Source organism: Callithrix jacchus, chromosome 2 (genome assembly GCF_049354715.1).
Source record: "Callithrix jacchus isolate 240 chromosome 2, calJac240_pri, whole genome shotgun sequence".
In the NCBI taxonomy this organism is placed as follows: domain Eukaryota; kingdom Metazoa; phylum Chordata; class Mammalia; order Primates; family Cebidae; genus Callithrix; species Callithrix jacchus.
Genome location: NC_133503.1, coordinates 126594115 through 126617388, shown reverse-complemented (window position 1 = coordinate 126617388; position 23274 = coordinate 126594115). Strand labels below are relative to the sequence as shown.

Sequence of the window (23274 nt, the reverse complement as noted above, 5' to 3'; positions counted from 1 at the left end):
TTATGATACATTTTGTTTAGTTCTTTTATTTTGTATGTTCTAAAGTTTATGCATATATTACTTTTGTAATGAAGAAAACCAATAAATAGAATGTAAAATATAAAATAAATTCATCTGGCTATACCTAAGAAAAGTACTGACATTCAGCAACTGACCTTGTTTATTTTTCTTCCTTGTTTCTATTGTAAACATAAGAAGAACATTTTGCTCATTCTCCAACAACATCTCAATTTCCTTGACGTTAAAATTTCAACACCTTGTTATAATTGCTTAAAAGTCAATGTTTTTTAAATGACTTGCTCTATTTGGATACCATGGTTTGTGGTGCAATTAACTTAATCTAAAGGAAATAAACAATAGGTATAATTGCCTACAATAAAGAAATAGATTCATGTTGAAAATCAACGAATAAGATGAAATCAAGTAACAGAATGAAATATTGTAATGATTTGGGGTATGTTTTAAATAGCATCTTGCAAGTTATTTGTGAGTCTTCTGTAGATTGCTTTTCCATGAAAAGGCAAAGTTGGAACATAAAATCTTTCCCGAGATTAATGCTAAATTTGCCACTGTGGCCTATCACTCTGAATTTATAATTTTAATTCTCATAAATGTATGGAATTATACATTTTGGCAGTACAAGTAATTTCAGGTTATGAATAAAATGGAAATTTGGTGTTACCTTCAAATTTCACCTTCCTATTTTTTCAGTTTTTTTCCTTAAATGTACAGAAAATAATCTAAGTTTTTCCTCTTTACTCCTTATGAAAATAATAATTGAAGAGCTTTTGCTAAAACCAATGTTATTAGAATTTGTATATTTCTGGCTATATATTTGTATATAACATAAAAAGAAATGTCTTCAAACATACCTACATGTTTATCAACTTTTTGCTTTGCCAATAAAACTCTTCAAAAATGAAATTAAAAAGAGAAGCCACTAACGTTCAACAGTAGACGGTAAAACTAGCCACAAACTCCTCCCCTTCTTGCATCCGCACATTTGTAATATGAAATTGCATATACTCCCCTCAAAAGTGTTGTTAGGTACTGTGAGGCAAGCCAAGATTTGAAAAGTGCTTTTTAGGACTCGATCTTCCTTGCTACGCTTGAGACCTTTGCTGCGGCCACTGTGTAATAGCAGAGATTAGTAAACCATCTTTTATCCAGCACCAGTCAACAAACCAACTGACGGCAGATGCAGAAATGAGTACAGCAAAGATCTAAAAGATGTTCCAGGGGAGAATATCCACTTAGCTGTCTCACATACTTTTGAGATAGTATGATTATTTATTAATAAATTCATTAAACTTTGTGATTATTTGTTAGGTAGTAAAAGCTTAATGATACACATACAAATACAAATGTAGTTATTCTTAAATAAGAAGGACATACTCCTAGAAGAAAGGACAGTGGTTTAAATGATATAAATCAATTTCTTAATGGGTCATTGTCTCTTCTTACAAATAAGAGTTTTACTACAAAGTGGCTTTTGTCCTTTGAGCTAGAGTGGCTTTCGGTACTCAATAATATCTAAGGTTCTTTGATGTTATACATTTTTTTTTCTTCCTCCAAGTTAAGATATAATTGCTACGGGTTGAATTGCAAACTAACATTCTAATCATTGTCATTATTAAAAGGAGAAATATTTTACATCAGTAAGCTTGTGAGTTTATATGGCATATTATAGAATTTTTACACGTATGAAACATAATTACTTTTCTATAATATATGCAAAATTAGTACAAAAACTTTCCCTTAAATTATTATGTGTCATCTTAAGGGTATAATTATTTTTTGTGTGAACATATATTTAACCTTTCTTATTATTAGAAAGGTAAGTAAACATAACTGTGAAAATAAATCTCTTTGACTCCAGTTGACTGGAAAATTTCTTAACAATCATCTATTGGCTAGCAGCTTTAGAGAAAGTAGTTTAGTCCATGAAACATAGCTCTCATTACGATAATTTCTAGGAGGATGGATTCAATCATGAGTCTATGAAGTAATCTTAAGAAAAGGGGGAAAAAAAAAACACCCTGACAACTACTCACAATTTCATCTACTATGTGAAAAATTTAACTGAAATTTACCAAACCCCTCATTTGGTAACCAGAGTCTTGAAATCTAAAATAACTCTACACACCCAAGAGAGCTACTTAAGGCTCATTAACTTTCTGATATTTCATGATCACTAACAAGAAGTCTTTCAGATGGAGTCAGACTCTATTACATTGCTTGATATTCTGATACTGATCGCCTTCTGAAAGATAAACATGAATATGGCTATTCATAGAGTGAAATATACAGTCAACTTGTAGTTTTTTTTAATGTGTATGACAGTCTCTATTTTCTGGGACAAATATACTTAATTTTTCATAATAAAATGAAAGTAAAGGAACAGATTAGTAGTGCAAGACAGGAGGGTAACAAATTTAATTGAATCTAAATTCGTATTAAAAAAGGAATATCATTACCAAAGGGAAATAAGTTTGTATGGAATTAGATAGGTAGAAGAGGATAGGAGAAGATAAAACAGAATTAAATAACTTTTCCTGGATATATATATATTTAATTTTTACAGGATATGCATATATATATACATATATGTATACACACGCACACACACACACACACACACAAACACACAGATATGTATTTGGAAATGAGAAGCCTAGCCAGAAGTCAATGTAACTACAGAGAAGACAAAAGAAAAATTCTAAATAAAATAATATACACTACTGACTATTATCCTGTACTGACCTACTTTCAATAATACATGCAATTTTAATTTTTTCCCAAAAGTGATGATAGATCTTATATTACTACCAAATTCCAACATTAAATTCTTTGTCTGATCATTTTAACAGTATTTTACACATATTTAAGAGGTTACATGTATGCAAAATATTACTGCAATTTTTCTGGGTAATTTCACATAGTTTACTTTTAGTCACCCACTGTTTTATTTTCATTTCTTAATATAATGACATTACAGTGTTCCATCTTAAAAGAAAAACCTACCTTGGACCAAATTCCCCTTTCAGCTACTGTCCGCTCTCTATACCCCTACTTATACCCCTCACTTTCTAACTCAGGATTTATCTTATTTTTATTCTCCATTCAAACATTAATTTCTCAGTCTTTCTAACATCACCTCAGTCTTTGAGGTCCACAAAGGCAAAGACAATTTTTTAACTGCTATAACCTCAGTACCAGGAAGAGTGGCACATAGCTGATACTCAAACATTTGATAGAAGAATGAATAAGCAAATAAATAAATAAATAGACAAATGTTTGTTTTAGCGATTTAATTTTTTTGGACAAATTCTTCTATGTGCCACACTCAAGCTCTTTTTCCACAATGCCAGCAAAACTGATCTTCTGTAAATCAACAAGTTCATCCATAAATCACATGTAATCAAAGTACACACTTACCTTGCTTCACTGCTCCACGGTACTTGACGTTGCTGATTACCCACTCCTTGAGCCATTGTTAGGCCTTAACTTACTCTGCTTCACACTTTCCTGGTTTTCCTTCTACCTGACTACTCCTTCTCAGGCTCCTTTACAGATTTCACTTTCTCTACCTATCACTTATATATTGATAGCCCTCTCACTGGTTTGTATTTCTAAGTCCTCGATTCTTTCCATGTCTAGGTCTTCTATTCTTTGTTATTATCCTGCTTCTAGGCAGACTCATCCATTCCCTAAGCTTCAATAACCATCTATATAATTATGATTTCTAAATCTATGCTTGAACTCTTAGGTAGTGTCTATCAAATTTGTCAAATTCAGTATGTGAAATACTGAACCCTCTTTTTGCCTCCCAATCCTGTGTATTGTCAATTTACAATATCTTAGTAAACGATACCCAGTTGCTCATGCCAGAAACTGGGGATGCCTTTTTTTACTCTTTGTTTCTCCCAACCTCTTTTTCTTCATACCCCATAAATGACCAATAATTGTCTACAGTATCCTCTAAACACTCAGTGACTCTCTCCTCTTCATCCCGTTAGTTACCACACTTCCCCGAGCCAAGATTATCAAGTCTAGCCTCATGTGCTGCAATTGCCTTCAAATTGTTCCCTTGCTATATTTTGCTATAATCTGTTTTTCATACTGCATCAACAGAAATACAAACCCTCTCTGTTGTTCTTAGTAAAAAGTCCAAATTATTAAAAACACCGTACCAAACTCTAGAGTATCTGCCACTTGTCACTATCCTCAGAGTCAGTGCTGGCCCCATGTCACTCCTCTCTAAGTTCTAGCCACATTTAATTTCTTTCAGTTCTTGACTTTATAATTTTTTAAATCTCCTGGTTATTCTACACTATTTTCTCGGTCTGAAATAGGTTTTGTTGTTTGTTGTTTTTAGTCTGCAATAGGTTGAAATTATTTTTTAGTTATATATCTAGATGTTACTTTTTCAGGTTGGCATGCATTTCCTTAGAGTTAGCTTAAGACAGGGCATCTGCTTTACATTTTTATGGTTCCATGTACTTGTATCACAACACACATCTATCTATCTATCTATCTATCTATCTATCTATCTATCTATATATCTATCTCATCATCTAAACAGCAACTTGTTTATCATTGCATCTCTACCATTCAGGTAATTATTACTTAGTAAACACTTAGTAAATGTTTGTTTAAAAATAAATAAACACTAAGATTTTTTTTTAAAAAAGGTCACTTATTTTTTCTTTTGATTACATTAATATGCTATGTATTTGATTTGCAAAAGTTTATACTTGTTACTAGTTTACTGGATTATTCTGATAGCACACACAGGAGAATTATACCACAGAATTTGTACAATTTAAAAATTCTCAAAATTTACATTTATGAACTGCATAGTATATATTCATAATAGAAAACTTCTGCATGAAATGAATGTGTCATCATATAAGCTCCCAATTATGCAGTGCCATCCAGGAATGTGAGTGAGTAACTGGGAAGCAATTTGGGGCTTAGCCACATGGTGGTCTGTCCACAAATCCTCTGGAGAGGGAGGCAGCATTCAGTGCACATCTGTGCAAACACTGCTTAATCTGGCTAATGTCTTCAAACTCAGGGATTTCATACAAGGGCCTTTTCTTTGCTTTGTTTGAAGAGAAGTTTTCCTACTGCCGTTTTCAGCTATCAGAGTGAATCTTCATAACTCTAAGAGGCTGAGCACATTGAGTTGTGTAGGTGTATATGTGTAATAGCTGTGTGTGGGGTTAGAGAGAGGCAGAGAGAGAGAGAGAGAGAGAGAGAGAGAGAGAGAGAGAGGGAGGGAGGGAGGGAGAGAGAATGCAGTATACAGAAATATCAAAACATGTCCAAAGAAAAGCAATGTTGTCTAGTGAATGAAGTTCACAAATCTGAGAAAGTCCATTTTGCCAAACTACCCCACATAACACAGGAATGCTCGTGATGTGAGTATCGATTGCAAATGTGGTTAAGTGTTTTGTACTTATCTGACATTGTATGCTTTGTGAGGGAAGAATAAAAGTACAGAATTGGGTAAGGATCTCTTGAAATAAGTATCAATAACCTAAAACAAAACTACTGCATAAGTTTGAGGTAAAATCATGGAATGTTTTTCTCTGAGCCTGCATCTGAAATTCTCCTTTCCAGATGAATTGCAATGAAAGGAGTATATGTCCGACTATAGAATGAACAGGGTAACCATGATTTTAAAAACTGGAATCAAAAAACAACTTTTTCTAAGCAAATATAAATAAGATTATTTTCTTTCCTTTGGAAATCAAAAATAAAAAGATTTAGAATTTCATAATATATATGGCTCAAAATTCATATGGCGCAAAATGAATAGAAGAAAACGTAGACACATCTCTACAGAATAGTGACAGCTCAAATAATTTTTGTCTGAAATCCAAACACCTCATGTTCTCCCTCAAAAGTAGGTGTTGAACAATGGGAACACACGGACACAGGGAGGGGAACACCAGACACCGGGGCCTGGGGCGGGGGTAGGGGAGGAATAGCAGCGGGTAGGGGGATTGGGGAGGGATAGCATTAGGAGAAATACCTAACGTAGATAATGGGGTGATAGATGCAACAAACCACCACCATGGCATGTGTATATCTATGTAACAAACATGCATGATCTGCACATGTACCCCAGAACTTAAAGTATATTAAAAATAAATAAACAAATAAATAAAGATATTACCTCAAAATACCCACATGTGTTTTTTTGTTTTTTAAATTCCAATTCACTCTGTATTTCCTGCATTGGTGCTAGATAACAGCAGGAAAACAATAACAAAAAGGCCTTGGCCAAGCTGGGTATTTATTTATCTATTATTTGTTTACTTTTTGAGATAGCATCTTGCTCTGTCATCTAGGCTGGAGTGCAGTGGCACAATCTTGGCTCACTACAACCTCTGTCTCCCAGGTTCAAGCGATTCTCCTGCACCAGCCTCTCTAGTAGCTGGGATTACAGGCATGCACCACCATGTCCAGCTAATTTTTGTATTTTTAGTAAAGACGGGGTCTCACTATGTTGGCCAGGCTGATCTTGAACAACTGTCTTCATGATCCACCTGCCTAAGCCTCCTAAAGTGCTGAGATTACAGGTATGAGCCATTGCACCCGGCCTTTTTAATTTTTTTTTTAATAAAAACACAGGATGGTCTTTAATGTTCTAATGTTTGAAATACTTAGTCCCTATAATTAGTTTTAAAAATATGAAAAGACACAAGGTAGGCTAGATACTAAAGGAATTACTATGAAGTATTAGTATTCAGTCAATATTCAGCACATCTTTCGTATGCAAGAAAATATGAAGCTGAGAAAGAGGCAGGAGACAGGCAAGTCGGGTAAAGTCTCTGTCATAAAGAGCTATCTAACATGAAAATTGTGTTTAATTTTTCACTATTTTCTGATCTTTTATAAAAATTATTTCATAAGATAACAAAGTTGTACTTAAGAAACTATGAACAGTTTAAGCCTTTAGGAAAGTTGTTTCTTATTGTGTTCATGTTAGAACACCAGTACATGAAAATAGAATCGGTAAAACTAACATCCTATACTAAATGATCAAGCAAATACAAACTAAACATACTTCTTTCAAGATCTACTAAATACAGCTAGAGAAGAAGATTGCTTGAAACATATAATTTAATAATATAGCTTAAAATAATACAGTATAACAATCCAATTTCTGAATATCAGAGATGTTTACTAATATATAACAATGAATCTGAGTAAAATTTAATTCTGAAAGCATTTGCTTCCCCAAAGTTTCACTGAATTAAGTGGAATATGGCAGTGTGCTTACTTTTCCAAGTGTTGCTGCCGATAGTATCAGCCTTCTGACAAAACAGTGAATGTTGAATTGATATTTAAAAGTATAACCCAAAAGTATACACGTATTTACTTTAAAATTCTTCTAAGATACTTACTTCTAAATCATTTACATACATTTGTTTCTCCGATTCCAGATTTGGATCTTTCAAATAGTGCCCAAAACATTATATACTCTTATTCAAATCGAAGGCACTGCCAATTTGGAGTTGTTGGGCTTAAAATACAGCACTAAAATTTTATTCTATTCATACATTTCCATTAGGGGTATTTATGACTCTAATCTTCTTCAGTTATACAGACTTTCCTGAGGATACGATTCTTACATTAAACTCTGAAACTCAACTGTACATATTTGAAGGCTGGGTCAAAGTGGTTACAATGGTTTTATTTCTGTGGCACTGTGTCAAACCTTCTAAAATATCAGTGAGTTAATAAAAGCCTTACAAGATAATTATTTTTGAAGATGAACTAAATGAACAAAGTACCTTTCAGTAATAATATAAATAACTTCTTCGGATAAGATATATTCATAATGCAAAATAAAAAATAAGAAAAATTTATTAAAAAAATGAAGCACACTAAAATCTAGTAACTAAATGTTAAGTTAATGGTTTTTTAAAAATTATTCTTTCCTTTATTTAACCAACAGTTACTGTATTTTACTATGCATAAGGTTTTAGGTTAGATGCACTGGGTACAATGATGGGTAGTTCAAACTGATTCCCGGACATAATAACTCTTCTTCTTCAAAACTATTTCCCCCAAACCATTGATGTGTCCTGTTTTTCTAAGGTTTATGCTGTTTGACAAATCTTTAATCCAAAGCAGGTTTGGTTTTCCAGTGTTGAACAGATCTAGTCTATCTTGTACTCTTCTTGGCACCGATGTGAAAAAACACAAAGTTTTTTCAAACTTACTTGTGGTATTAAGTTTGAAAATTATTTCTCTCTCTAGTCAGAGAGAAAATCTCTGCATGAGTTTGCATGGTGTTACTTTTTTAAAAGTATAGCTATTCCCTTAATGGGGACCTATTTGGAAATTACAGAAGTTACCCTAAATCCACAACTACACATACTTGGCAGATTTTTTTAAAAAACGTTTGAATGTATTCAATGACACAGTAACTTTTGCAGAGCAAATTTCTGAGAAAACTTTGAAGAGCATGACATTTAGAAAATCCTCTTCTTTTCCTATTTAGAAATACAAAATATATTTATCACCTAAGAAAAGTAATGATTAGAACAGCTACAAAATGCTAATGGATATTAGAAGTCCCTAAAAACATCCTGTTTTATTTACAGTGATAATTTAAATTGAATAAATTAACTTTGGAGTTATATATTATTTGAAAATAAAATTTTAAAATTATACTATTAGAAATATAAGAAATGTTATATTTACATAGTATTTGTAGTGTCTTTAAATTTAGTGTTAGTCACTAAAAAATACTTTAAAACTTATTTTAGAACACAATTGATATAATTTCAATATAAGCTGTAAATGGTAAAACTGAGAATCCTACACAAAAGTAAGCTAATTTGTAATGTACACATAATCTCTATAATGCACCACAGCCAAACTGCCAGTTATTCATGGAAACAAAAAAATAACTACTGAAATGTTTAAATCTTGCACTTACCAACCTCCACAACACTAGAACAGTTGGGGTCTGTGAAGCCATCTGGACACTCACAGGAAAAGGAACCATCATCCAATCCTGGCAAACAGATACCTCCATTTTCACATGGATTGGGATCACAAATATCACCTGAGTTATAAAACAACAGAAATTGACATTTGGTTTTTGTCTTGGGCATTGAAACATACTAGTTCGCTTTCCCACAGATGATCCCTTGGCAGTCAAAAGTCAGGGTAATATTAAGATTCACACATAAGATTTGCAAGACTCATTTCAAGCCATATAGTCAAAAAAATAATATGCAACATGGTAAAAATTAAACTGCATAATTCAAACACTGCTCTGAAAGCTACTAGTTCAGTTTGAACTTCCTTTATAATATGTAAAGAGAGTGTTGTCTAATTGGTTCATAAACATTAACCTAAATATCTGTAGTAGACTAGTGCCATTAATAACTCTAATAAATACCCTCTCTATATCCACACAGTTCACTCTTTAACTCTTTAAAGCAGGGGAGTTTACTTCTGGATCTGTGGAAGCTGGGCTTGTCCATGTGACTTGCTTTGGCCAGTAGGTCCTTAACAGACTTCAAGGCAACAGAGATTTGAAAAGCACTTGAAGATTTCTACTTCCTCTCCTGGAGTGTTGAGACTGCTGTGTGAATGAATTCAGGCTAGCTTGCTTCAGATGGGAGAAAGAAATGCAAAAGTATAGGAGAGAAACTGCTACAGAAAAATAAGTTATGCCATAACCAAAACCCCATAATATGTGACGTTGGCTGTAGCAATGGGTGGCAGACAGTATGTGGAAAAGCAGTGATGAACACGGGAAGCTAGAAAAATGGCTGCCCATTTTATGTAGCAAGTAGTCATTGATAAAGCTGATATCTGAGGTCACTCAGGAAGTAGAAAATGTATGCAATGAACTTCTGGATATGAGTAAGGAGATTTCCAGACAGACTGTTAAAGCATTCATTGGCTCTTACTACCTGCATATGATAAGGTACTACAATAAAGAGATGAGCTAAATAAACAACCAGTCAGTTTGAAAGTAAAGGGAAGTAGTATACAAGGACCAGGGCTTGTGTTAGAAAACACAACTGTTTCTAAACTCCCACCTCTCAAAATGCTAAATTATCAAATGCCAGAAGGACATGGCCCCAACATAAATATCAAATCGTGGATGTGGCTATAAGTCTCTGTGTGAAAACATTTCACATACTTGGGATGGAGTGTGACCGATCTTCTAAGCTAAATAAAAGGGCTTCTAGAGAACTTGAGGACTGTACCTGAGAAGCCTGACATACCCAAAGTAGCCTCAATTAAGTCTGGAGTAAAAAGCAGGCACCAGACAGAATCATGGGTGTGGCTTTATTGCACAGAGGATTTGAATCAGATTCACAAAAATCCATACAGTTTTAAAGGGAGCTTTGCCAGTGAAAATGCCATCTCCTGGACTTAAAGAGTATGAGACTTTTCAAAATAAAAAATACCTGGGTCCCAACTTCCTACTAATTTGTGTTCCTTAGCTGCATTATTCTTTGCAAGGTTTTTCACATGAGAATTATTTAGTCTCTTCTCCAGATGAAGCACTTTACAAATATTAGAAAACTGAAAATTCAGGTTATGACTTTTGTCAAATATAAACCAAGTCATTAGCCCCACTAAGATGATAGATTAAAACAGTACATAAGCACTGGAGCAGATCTTAGAAAAAAAGAGTCCTGAAATGAATGAATGAATGTTTAGGGAATACCAAAGAGTTTAGTGTGGCTGGACCTTGGATTTAGAATCTGGAATGGCTAAGAAAGTATAAATATGTTAGATTGGGGAGGATTAAAAAGTGGCATTGCAATTTTTAAGATGAGGAGTCAATGAGAGTGTTTAACACTTTTAACATTTATTTCAAAGTTTGGACATGGTCGCATCTAAATTAAGAAGACAATCCTGGCAGCATTTTGAATGGAGTGGTTGATGACTGATAAAGATACTTCAATAGACTTGCTATCATTGATATACCTATCATCTATCTGTCTATCTATCTATCCACACATATAGCTAGCTAGCTATCCTTCCATTTGTCTATGAATTTGTCTATCTGTCCTTCTATTCCTTGAATACCTATTGCACGGTAGGCACTGAGGTAAGTGCAGTATAAACCAAACTAAATAATGAAGTATGGAGCTTAGTAGGAGTGATAAAAATGCAGAAACAATTACAATTATACTACACAGTAGTAAGACCTGTGATTGGTATACATGATCAAAACTGTGGGATCAGTGGAGACTTTTAAGGAGATTCAGTGTTACCAGGTGATGAAGAGGAGAGAACATATGCTTAATGTTCCAGGCAAAGGGAATAACATACTTAAAGAAAAAAGATTATGTCTCATTCCAGGAACTTCAGGTAGTGCACTGTAGCTAGAATATAAATATGTATAAGAAACAGAAAATGATAAGGTCCAAAAAGTAGGAAGGCCATATGAATCAAGAGCTTGTAAGCTGTGCCAAAAATTTTGGCGTTTATCTTTAAGCACTGGAAAATCATAAAAGGACTGGAAATATGGGAAAATATAGCACCACATTTGTGATTTGCAACAGTCACTAAGGCAGCAATGTGTTGAATAAGATGGAGGAGGTTGGGCTGAGGGAAAAGGAAAATGCATTTATCTTTTGAAGTAGTCCCAGAAAAAAATGATGAAGATTCTCTTGACCCTTCATAGAGGTGGCTATAGACAGGGAAACCAAAGCAGGCATCACTTAATATCAAATCTAGTTAATAAATACAAGATAATAAAACAAGAAACAAAGTCCTCTCAAATCAAGACTCACCCACCTATGTGGAATAATCAATGTAAAGGCACAGATAAACTTTTGTATAATAGAAAAGCAAGGCATGAGCAGTATCCTAGAAGTTCTCAAGCACAAAGTCTCATATTTACATATTTTTCTAAAAACAAGAACCCTTCTTTCAGATCTCACTCTGTCCTATAACCATAACCAAGTTCTTGTGTCAAATAGTAACTGAGGTGGGCCTACGGTCCTGATATACCCAGGGCTAAATGAGGTCCCTTCGATTATCCCATCATTATGGAGAGTTTCTGGTGCCTTAAGAAACCTTTCATGTGACCTGCGCTGCCCTCGCTAGGTGATAATGCTTAGTCTAGTCAATTTTCTACCAGGCATGTGTACCAGTCATATCATGCTTCTGTGGAAAAAATGAGACAGGAATATCTCTTAAAGTCTATTACATCTTATAGATGCCAGCTGCTGTTTAGCAGACATGTTTTTCTCTCTTATCCTTGTAATTTTTGTTCTTCTTTTTTGCTTATGGAAACTAATTTCTATAAGCTATAAAATTTTCATCTTATTTCCATCATTATCATACTACCTTTTGAAAGGGAGAAAAGAGGTAATAGATTTGACCAACATGTACAAGGTACAATCAAGATAACATTTTGACCAAACTGATCTAGGGGTTGAGGAAGAGCAAGAAATCTGGGTTGATTTCTAGAGCTCTTGCCTGGATGATTGAGTAGCCGTCTTTTATAAGGAAATATAATGAATTTAGTTTTAAAGGGATTATTGTATTTGAGCAGTCTGTGGAAGATATAAAATAAAAATGTCTGATTAGGCTATTATACTAAGTAGATGTAGAAGTAAAGAGCCTCTGCATAACCATGGGTTATTAAGTATGAATGCTAATACTATATTTCAGTGAAAGTCTGTTAAGGGAGGGGAGAGGATGGGAGCAGAAAGAAATGAAGAGAGGAGAGGTCCTTAAGAACACCAACAAATAAATGGGAAAATGATATTAAGAGTCTTCCAAAAAAAAAAAAAGAAAAGAAATTAATGTTTGGCCCATTGTACCCTGGTATAAATGTTCAGTTTATTAAACTGGGGTCTACCATGTCAAAGTCTTCCTGAAATTAATAAGGGTCCTACTTGTAACTGTGTTGGGTGGACAATGGCAACAGAAATAAATGTTTTGATCTTAGACAAGGTAGAGGATAAACAAGAAGCACAGTTAGAGCTACTATAGATTTTGTTTAAAAGCTGTTTCTGTATACATAATCATATATTAGATGGGTTCTCCAAGAAGGAGATGCTAAGATAAAGTTAAGTGCATAAAAGATTTATTGAGAAGTAATGTCTGTGAATGATAAAATGAGAAGGAAGCAGAAATGAGCAGGAAAAGCTTCAACCTGCTATACAGGTTTGACATCAATAAAAATAACTGAAAGAAATGATGGTGGGGGTAGCAGGGGCAGGATTGGCCAGGGAGAGCCTCTGTCTATAATGCAGATTTGAGAAAGTCTTAGCCAATCACACAGGGACATCCAGAGCAAAGATTATTCCTTGAAGGAATTCTCCTAGGTCAGGAATGACAGGCACTAGAGCAGTCCAGTTAGAGTGAGGGCCTAAGGTTCAAGTAGTGTCCTGAAAGTTCTCAGGAGGCTGTCAGCTAACTGCATCCTTGCAGCTGGACAGCACATTCTTTCCTAAAGAATTATTAGAGCCGTGCACCTCCATGGGTGCCCACAATCCCCTCTTGCTCTCAAAATTGTCCGATTTGAATGAGTTATATGTTTACTTAGGTCAAAACCATCATATCTCAGATGATTTTCTCTATACAGAAAATCTCAGTGGTTATTACAGATGTGGGTTCATACCTCAAGTGAAAACAAACTCTCTCAGCTAGAATTTCATGTCTAATTAAAAAATACACGGTAGGGACTTCTGATTCTCTGTAATGTCAATTTATCTAAGGCAGTATCACCTCAGGTAAGAATTTCTGACTAAAATGCAATAGGTTCCCGGACTTTAAATCAATAATTTTTGTCTGTTTGTTTCCCAGTGGATATGTTGGTAGAGTCTTTTAAAACTGCAATGGCAACCAGTAGAAGTTAGGCTAAGGAAAGGAAAACAGGGCAATACAAGATTTCATGGTTCTTTCTCCTACGTCAGCAGGCTCCTAAAATACACTTCTGCATATTGTAATGTGTATAGCATTATACTTTGATGTTTCTTGGCCGGCTAGCCTCACCTGCTTTAGATTAGGACAGATGTGTTTAATTTGATTCTAACCATGTTTTATGATTCCATCTGCAGTTTATGGCAGATTCAGGCAAATTAAGCTGATGCCGATTTGCGTTTTGGCAATAGAATAGAGCAATTATTTTTCCCAGGGCGAGAAATCATTGCAGGCTAAATTTAACTTACTGTTTGCCTGGTCTTTCCACCCACTCCCCCAGGTTCTGATAGGAATATGTGATTCTGCATGAAATCAATGTGGCTTCATTCTTCCCACTGACCTCCTACCTGTTGCCAGTCACCTCATGTTCAAGGTGATTTAGGAACTATCTTATCTTACTTCATTACGCATTTGCAATCCATGACCTTTAACCTCAATAGCGAAGTGTGTGAGCTCCTACAAAATACCATGTAGCACTGCAGAAAGACAATGGTTAAAAAAAACACCTAAAAATCTAAAATAGGTACCTTTATTATTGTGGTTGTGTATTTTCTGCGAGCTTAGTATATAATTATACAACTTCTCATGCCATACAAAGAAGAAAATTGTGTTGGTAATACTGAGAATCCAGTAGAAAGGATAGCTGATTTTGTTCACTGATACTTAAACTCCTGGATAGTTCGTGTGTTCAGTTTTCTTTATATGTTAGTGTTTGTCTCCAGTACACATATCAGAGAATTATTGATTCATTTATCACATATTTATGTGCCACAAATAAATAAGGTAGCACTCACTTTAATAAAAACCATGGGAGAAGGGAGAAACAGGCTGATGAGATAAACTGCAAATAAAACTGGTTATGTATGACAGACAGTGAAGTGAGGCCTTCGCATGAGCTGAAAATTGAAGGATAAACTAGGGTCAGTGATATTAAAGTCTAAGGAAGAGCATTCTAAGCATAGGGAACAGCAAGTGATCAGCCCTCATGATCAGTAAGACGAAGATCATTTCAGAAACAGAAAGGAAGACAAGGGGACATTTCTCAATAAATATTTATTGCCAGCAACACATTTTTAATATAAACTGATTGACAATTTAAAGCCCAATATTTGATCCTCCATGCCCCTGGTAATCAAGGGCACTTCTATTAAGCTCATTCTTTATACGAAGTAAACATCTGCTGGAAATATGCTATTGTATTAATATTTACAGACTAATGTACTTATGAATTTACTTGTTGAACTCTTTCTCACATGTTAATGTATTTATATAGTATTGTTAGTATATTTATGTACTGACAGAGTTATATAAATATCTTAATAATTTATTTAGATGAATGCATGTTTCTCCATTTTCTGTTCTTTTCAAAGTGCTGGCAGCCACCTAGAATATGTCGGCACCATCATCCCTGCCCTCTCTCTGATTCTGTAAATAAATTTGCATACAGATACAGAAGTAAAAGCAAAAAAAGTAGTAATATATCACTCTAGCATGTTACCTTACTAACACAAGACATTATTTAATTTCTTCAATATCTCAACAAACTAAATGTGAAGGATATTACAATACATACTTACATGTGGAAAAGTAAAACACAGAGACCATTTAAATTCATGTTTCTCAACTGTGACAATGCAGCTGTGTGCTTTACAACCTCATTTTCAATCTATTGCTTTCCCACTGAACTGTACTATCATTTCACTTAAAAACCGATACAAAATAAAGGTTTTGCCTTCTATTGTAGAAGTTAGAGTTTCAAATCAACCTATAAACGGAATATTTGACAAACTGAGCCAACTCTAGTACACAAGTGAGTAATAATTCTAGTTTAAATTAGATAAAGTTCATGAGAATTTGCATAATCAAATTGGTAAAACTCACAGAAAATGTTAGCACCCTTATGACTTACTGCCTGTGAAATTGTGTGGAACTAAATAAATATCAGTTTTTTAAAAATCAACAATAGCCGCACAATTTACTTTTGTGCCTCTTCAGAGATCATTTGTGTTGAATATTGATATTTCACTTGTTGAACATTCTAAGAGTTTGGTGCATAGATTTTGATTTAAGGCCTTCTCTCACAAATTAAAGTTTATGAGTGTGGCCAATTTAAATTTCAAATAAATTTATTAAGAAGGTGCAATCTAATTCTTACCTTCATATGTACTTTTAAAATAAATCCTAGTTATTATTGCAGACCATCTTGCAATTTGGAAGTGTAGAGAAGAAAATAAGATACAAATGTCAATAGGAATAATTATATCTGCATTGATAGAATCTGCCGTTTTACTGGTACATCATTAGACATCCTTGCAATAAAAGACCATCCATTTATCCACCTCAGTGTTCACAAAGTCCAAAAACAGCCATGGAAGACACAAATCAAATAAATGAACAAAGAAACCTCTTAGACTCACTCAAAAATACATTAATGCTAATTTAAAGCAGAACATCTTTTAGATGTTATTCAGTGGTTTGCCTCACTATTTTAAAGACATTATTCTTTTTAACTAGAGTTTCAAATGCTAAGGACATATTGGACTGAAGAAAATTAGAAGAAAATCTGCTGTTCAGTGTTGACTATTTAAATTTCACAACTGATGACATAAGGCTTCAATCAAGGTCTACTGGATAAAAAGACAAAGATGTTTTGGGCTCTAACATTTTGAAAAAAACTTTTTGCATATTTTGTAGTTTAAAACACTCTGGAGAGTCCCTTAAAATAACAGAACATACAGTTTTTAGAATTGAAAGGGACATTCAAAGTGATCTAATCCAGTGGTTCTCTGCACATTAAAATCATGGTGGGGGCTGAGGGGACACTTTTCAAATATCTTATACCTAGTTCAGTTAAATCAGAATCTCTGGGAGTGGATCCCATCCCTCCACATTTTCTAAAAGCAATCCAAAGATCTCAGTCTTTTTTAAAGAAGGGCAAAGGAATAGGAGAAATCAAGGACGAAAAGAAAGGAGGGAAAGAGGAAGTTTGGAAGTTAGTTTGTACTTTTCTGTCTTTAATTGGGAGAAAGGCAAATGAGGAAAGTATTTATGTGACTAGCTTTCTTTAATTCACTGAGTTAAGAAAAAAATAATTCATAGGAAGCTACAATTGGTAAATCATAAATAAGGGCACTCACTATGTTAGGGAGAATAGAATAGCTACTATTTAATGTTAATATGCATTACCTACAAACATGTAATCCTTAAAAAATAAGTAGCAAAAATTTTTTAAGGAAATTCAACCATAAACTATAATTCCCAAGTATGTGGTTTTGTGTTGTTGTTGTTGTTTTTTGAGATGAAGTCTCACTCTGCCACCCAGGCTAGAGTGCTGTGGCATGATCTTGGTTCACTGCAATTTCCACATCTCAGGTTCCAGCCATTCTCATGCCTCAGCCTCCTGAGTAGTTGGGATTATAGGCATGTGCCATTATGTCCTGCTAATTTTTTGTAGTTTAGTAGATATGGGGTTGCACTGTGATGTTCAGGCTGGTCTTGAACTCCTGAGCTCAGACAATCTGCCCACCTTGGCCTCCCAAAGTGCTAGGATTGCAGGTGTGAGCCACCAAGTGCCCGGCCCGAAGCATTTTTGACTATATTATTTCTACCTCTGAAGAATATCCATTCAGTCATTAGTTAATGTTTGCTGAAGCCCATCTAAATGCCACTAAAAGTCATAATTCCTATACATATTATAGGGCCCATGATAGACAAATTCCTGTTCTAACAGAGTCTCACAAAAAGACACAAATAAGTTCACAAGTAGCTACCACTGCTTGTTAGGGCCAAGAAAGCACAAGAGAGGGCCACCAAACCCAGAACTGTGAGTCAAGAAGCCTTCTGACAACAAGCGACCTTCAATTCGAGACCAACATGAGCACCAGTGCTGCATAGTTCTGAGGGCTTTTAGCTAAGGGCCAAGAGGTATTGTCTTGCTTTAGAAAAGGTGATGTTCCTTGATGACCTAGATGATGGCACATCCACAGGAGTGGTAAGCATCAATTCCAGTCTCCAGTAGGTTAAAGAATCAAAGGGGTGGGGGCATTCGAAGTAATGATGCAATTCTTTCAAGAGTTAGATGAAAGAATGGCAGTGTGTTATGTGGGATATACCACCATGATTTAAGAAATTCAGGGGGGGCAGAGTTGGCATCCTACTCTGACACTCTCTAATTATTCTGTTTCTAAATCATTGTTTGCTGTATTGAAAAATGTTAATTGGTAAAGATTAAATGATATAATGCAGGTTACAAGTTTAGTGAAATTCCTGCCATAGAAGGGGCTCAATAAATGTTAGTCAAATACATAACAAAAATCTAGTGGGACACATTTTGGAAATATATTTAAAACGGCAGAATCCTGATAATGTAGGTACTGATAAGAAGCAACTCCTAGAAAGAAAAGGTTAAAGATAACAGTAGAGAAAGAAGAATCAGAAGGTTGGGGGCATGTGTAAAAATATGATGAATGAGCCTTGGAGTATGCATGGAAGGATTCAACTTTGACTCAAGGAGGATGATGTACCAGGAAGTTTAAGGCTGGATGACACAAACTGAAGGAGTTCCAGCCAGGAATAATGGCTCATACCTGTAATCCTAGCACTTTGCGAAGCTGAGGTGGGCAGATCACTTGAGACCAAGAGTTCGAGATCAGCCTGGCCAACATGGTAAAACCCTGTCTCTACTAAAAATGCAAAAGTTAGCCAGGCATGGTGGTGCACACCTGTAGTCCCAGCTACACAGGAGGCTGAGGCATGAGAATCCCTTGATCCCATGAGGCAGAAGTTGCAGTGAGCTAAGATTGTCCATCTGCAATCCAGCCTGGAGAGCAGAGCCAGATTCTGTCTCCAAACAAACAAACAAACAAATTGATGGAGTTCCCGTTGATGTTTTCTATATGGTAAATTGCTGAGAATGTGATAGGATCAGAAGTTTGAGAAGGATAACGGTAACATGCCCCTGCAGTAAATAGAAGGCTGTTGCCTGGGAAAACATAGAAAAATGCTGAAGGGAAAGTACTGAGGACCCAGACAATAATTGATAATGTCAACATGTACCCCACTGTGTATCTGGTCAGAGCTCAACAGCTGAGGTAATGCAGGCAGGCAGCAGATGATGGATCCAGGCTTGTCGTGTTACCAGATAGGTGTGGTGAGGGTCAATAGCAAAGGAGTGACACCTGACCACTTTATGTTTGTTGAAAAATGTGCAATATAGCTTACTGAACTTTATGCTCTTAGATTATATATTTTTATAATTATGCAAACATTACAAACCTAGCAAATTGTTCTTTCAGAGAAGATTGCAATTCTTCAGTTGACAGCAGAGGACAAACTGAAAGACTGAATTTGGCCACCGTATATAAGTAATGCAGCACATCATCATGGCAACAGTTAGTCCATCAATCTCTGTCAAGAACACAAACTCACACCGACTTTATAAAAACAATCAAGTGCTACAAAAAAGATGAAATTCGGTGCCATGTCCAGCTGTAGGAGTTTCACAGAACCTTCTTAATTAGATCTTAGATTGTGAATTCTGACTTTTCTAAGTCTGGTTAGTCACAATATAAAAATGACCTCCAGGAAAAGCAAGTCAAACACAAGTCAGTTAACTTGATCACTTATTAAGCAAAGTCACCTAAAAGAAGAGCAGAACTTCTTGCTAATCACTAGATAAACCATTATATCAATTTTTCAGGCAGAAAGGATATGTAATGTTAAAATTACAGAAAAAAATTGCAAAGCCCAATTTTATGCTTTAATTATATCTTGTTTAAAAAGTCATGATTTAAGACAGCAGTAAACTGTCTTAGTTTCAAATTACAGCATGTAAAAGCCAAATGGATATCTTTTAATTGTGAGAAGTTATACCTTATATTGTAACCCCAACTATTTATTGCCAGGATGTTTTAAGTCACCTCACTGCAAAACATTATAAACTCTGTCACCAAACCTGACTGCATATGCTTATCTATTTGGTGGTTGGCAAATATAGACACATCACAAACATTAAAAGTGGGCCTCTTCCAACTGAAAATAACCAAGAGACAGCTAGTTAACTTTACAATAGAAGTTATAATTTAAAAGTCATGTTTAGATCTTGACGAAATTTTGTAAAAAGTGACTGATTTCATACATATCTTTTAAAACAATGTTTTCATATCAAGACAACACTTTATAAAAGAGTTGATGTATGTTCTAATTCCAAAGAATCTCTAAAATCCTATGAAGTAAATCTTTTTATTCACAGCCACAACGGTCTTAGGAAGCAAAAATATAAATCACTTTGATAGGGCACCCCTCTGTAGACAAGCTTGCTGATAAACATGAGAACAAATGAGCTCTTTAATTCTTTTAACAAACATGGAATCTGTTATTCAGATTTAATGGCTATATGGCCAATGCATTTCCTTAATGTATAAGAGTTCTTGACAAGAAAAGACAACTGAGCAATTAACTCAGTGGAAGTCAGAAATTATGGGTGTTTTGCTACCTTCTTGGTTTTCAACAGGTGTCAGGTTATTGCTGTTAACACTCCAATTTGCATCTTTATAAGGAACAACCTAATTGTAAAGAGAAACTCTAAGTGCCCTTTCTTCAGGAGTTACAGATGCCTTAATGGAATTCTATTTAGAATATCAGTGCTTTTACACTAAGTAGCAGGTAAATATTTAGAAATTGGGACTTTATTACCTCTCTGGGCTACCAAATAAAATGTGACTTGCTGAAAAGAAGACATTAAGCACAGAAAGGGACAACTCTTAAGAACCTGAATATATTTGAAAATCCATTGCCTCTATTCTGTCAATAGTCTCACTGCATTGGGTCACACAGCATGAGGCCTTAGGGGTATTCAGTCTCTGTATCACTCTTGTCCTCATTTTTGTGATGATTTGGTGCCCTCAGATCTTTTCCAAACCCTGAGCCAGAACCAACATGAGAGAGGAGGTCTTTCTGTAGCTGTAACCCAAAGCTCAGAACCCAGCACTGGTTTATCTCTGCTACGGAAGAGGCTCTGATCTTATCTGTCTATCTCTTTTCTCATTGGTTGAATTCTCTATGCAATTTTGTCAGTGACTCTCAAGGGGTGGTATGCACGCAGCTTAGTATCCTCTCGGGTTCAGGGCTTCAAATTGTATCAATCCTTGGGAAACTCCTGTCTCAAGTCCCATGTAGCTCTGCTTTGATATGACTGTGTTGGCAAAGAACTAATGGGGATACCTCTGATTCTCCCAGAGCTGGAAAATAAAAAAGAACTTGAACCACTTGTATATAAATCCTCTTTTCCACCCTGTTCTATCTACGTTCCTATTACTTGTAACTAGCCTTAGGTCTAAAATCACACAAACTGTTCATGATCAATTTTTTTCTGGCATAAAGTATATACTTTCACAAATCCTCAAATTTCATATACCCTTAGATTCTTCTATTCCATTCAGTAGCCTATTTGTTAGTACACTGTACTATTTTATAGTAACATTAGTTAATTTTTTTTGTGCCTTCACCATGTACCAAAAATTATACTAAGTTTTTTATGGGTATTATCACATTTAAGCTTCATAATATCCCTATGTGAAAATTCTCTGAGGAGATAAATCTTATTTTACCTATGGTAAAAGTAAATTTTATAAATTGGTATAATTTATCCAAAGACATAGAATAATAAATGGCAAAAGTAGTATTCACGTACAAACAACATGGCTTCAGAAATGCAATCTCTGTGTTGGAATGGTTTCCCTTGCCTTTATTCTTCTTCACTTTCTCTCTTCAACTCTTCAATTTCTTCACCTTCTTCAAGTTCTCTTCATTCTCTCCCCTGTGGTCAATTCTTTAACACTGTTGTGTATTGCCCATCCTTCTTATCTTTTGGAAACCTTTGGCCTCTTGCATTAGTCTTCTCATCACTTGCATATGTGATCTTCCTTTTGAGAAAATGGGAATAATTTTGGGTTTCAGTCTGCAGTTAGTGACATGGCTATGTCCTTTAATATGATAATTTATCCTTTCAAGGTGGATAATGCTTAAGGTTTCTAAAAAGCAGTGTCAGGCATACGATATCAGGGCAGATACCAGAATAGATCAGGTTGCAAAAATAATGCTATATAGATATATTGGTTCTGTATTGAGTTTTATTTGAGTATTACAAAAGGAATCCATCTATGACTTTCGATCTTCCTTGGAAAATTTTTTGAAAGGCCACAGCATATGAATCATAATTTGAGTTGAGAGTGATAAGTCTTGGACAGTATTTGTTCCAAAGGAGGTTCAGTATGTATCTGAGCAAGAGATTTTATACATGCATTTGAATGTATGTATGTATATGCTCTCTTACCAAAAGAAAGATGGTGATGACATTAAACAACCACATAAAAATGACAAAATGTATGAAATAAAAACATAATAGAAATGGAGCCTTTGGAAGCCTGAGGTTGCACATCTCAGTAATAATTTGGCCAACGGCTGGGCCTGGTTGCTCACGCTTATAATCCTCGCACTTTGGGAGACTAAGGCAGGCAGATTGCCTGAGCTCAGGACCAGCCTGGGCAACATGGTGAAACACGGTCTCTACTAACATAAAAAAATTAGCCAGGTGTGGCAGTGTGCACCTGTAGTCCCAGCTACCCAAGAGGCTGAGGCAGAATTGCTTGAACCTGGGAGGCAAAGGTTGCAATGAGCCGAAATTGCGCCACTGCACTCCAGCCTGGGTGACAGAATGAGACTCTGTCTCCAATAACAATAATAAAATAATTTGGCTAAAAAGAGTTCACTGTCCTTTGATAATAATCCAGTCTCAGGGCAGAGGTACATAAATGAATCATTAAAATATAGAGCTATTAGCAAAAGTAATAAGCAACTTCTGGACTACATGGTTTATGACAGCTTTCTTTTCCTGTTGTGAATGATACTTTAAGCAATAAAGTCAACTATGCATTCTCTGTGTAAATATCAATCCTTTCTGAATTGATGTTATACTTAGAAAAATAAGATTATAGCCGGTTTACACATGAGAGTAAAATGGTTAATCACAGAAAATTTAAGAGCACATAGATTTAAAATGATACAGTAAGAATCTCAGATATAGATATCAATATATTTCTAATTTTGGGAGGCCAAGGAGGGCAGATCACGATGTCAGGAGTTCAAGATCAGCCTGGCCAACATGGTGAAACCCTGTCTCTACTAAAAATACTAAAATTAGCTGGGCGTGGTGGCATGCATTTGTAATCCCAGCTACTAAGGAGGCTGAGGCAGAAGAATTACTTTAACTGGGAGGTGAGGTTGTAGTGAGCTGAGATCGCACCACTGGACTCCAGGTAGGGCGACAAAGCAAGACTC

At 35.2% G+C, this 23274-nt stretch overlaps 1 protein-coding gene across 3 annotated transcripts in view; it reads right to left on the bottom strand.

The window, feature by feature from the left end:
- EDIL3 (EGF like and discoidin domains 3) overlaps positions 1-23274 on the bottom strand; it is a 463765-nt gene that overhangs the window by 318672 nt on the left and 121819 nt on the right. For 2 of the 3 annotated variants that reach the window (XM_035291243.3, XM_035291244.3), the window contains exon 2: positions 8966-9094. The exons of the other annotated variant lie outside the window; for it this stretch is intronic. In XM_035291243.3, coding sequence (XP_035147134.3) covers positions 8966-9094 — 129 coding nt within the window. The remainder of the gene's footprint in view (positions 1-8965; positions 9095-23274) is intronic. 3 annotated transcript variants of the gene reach the window in all.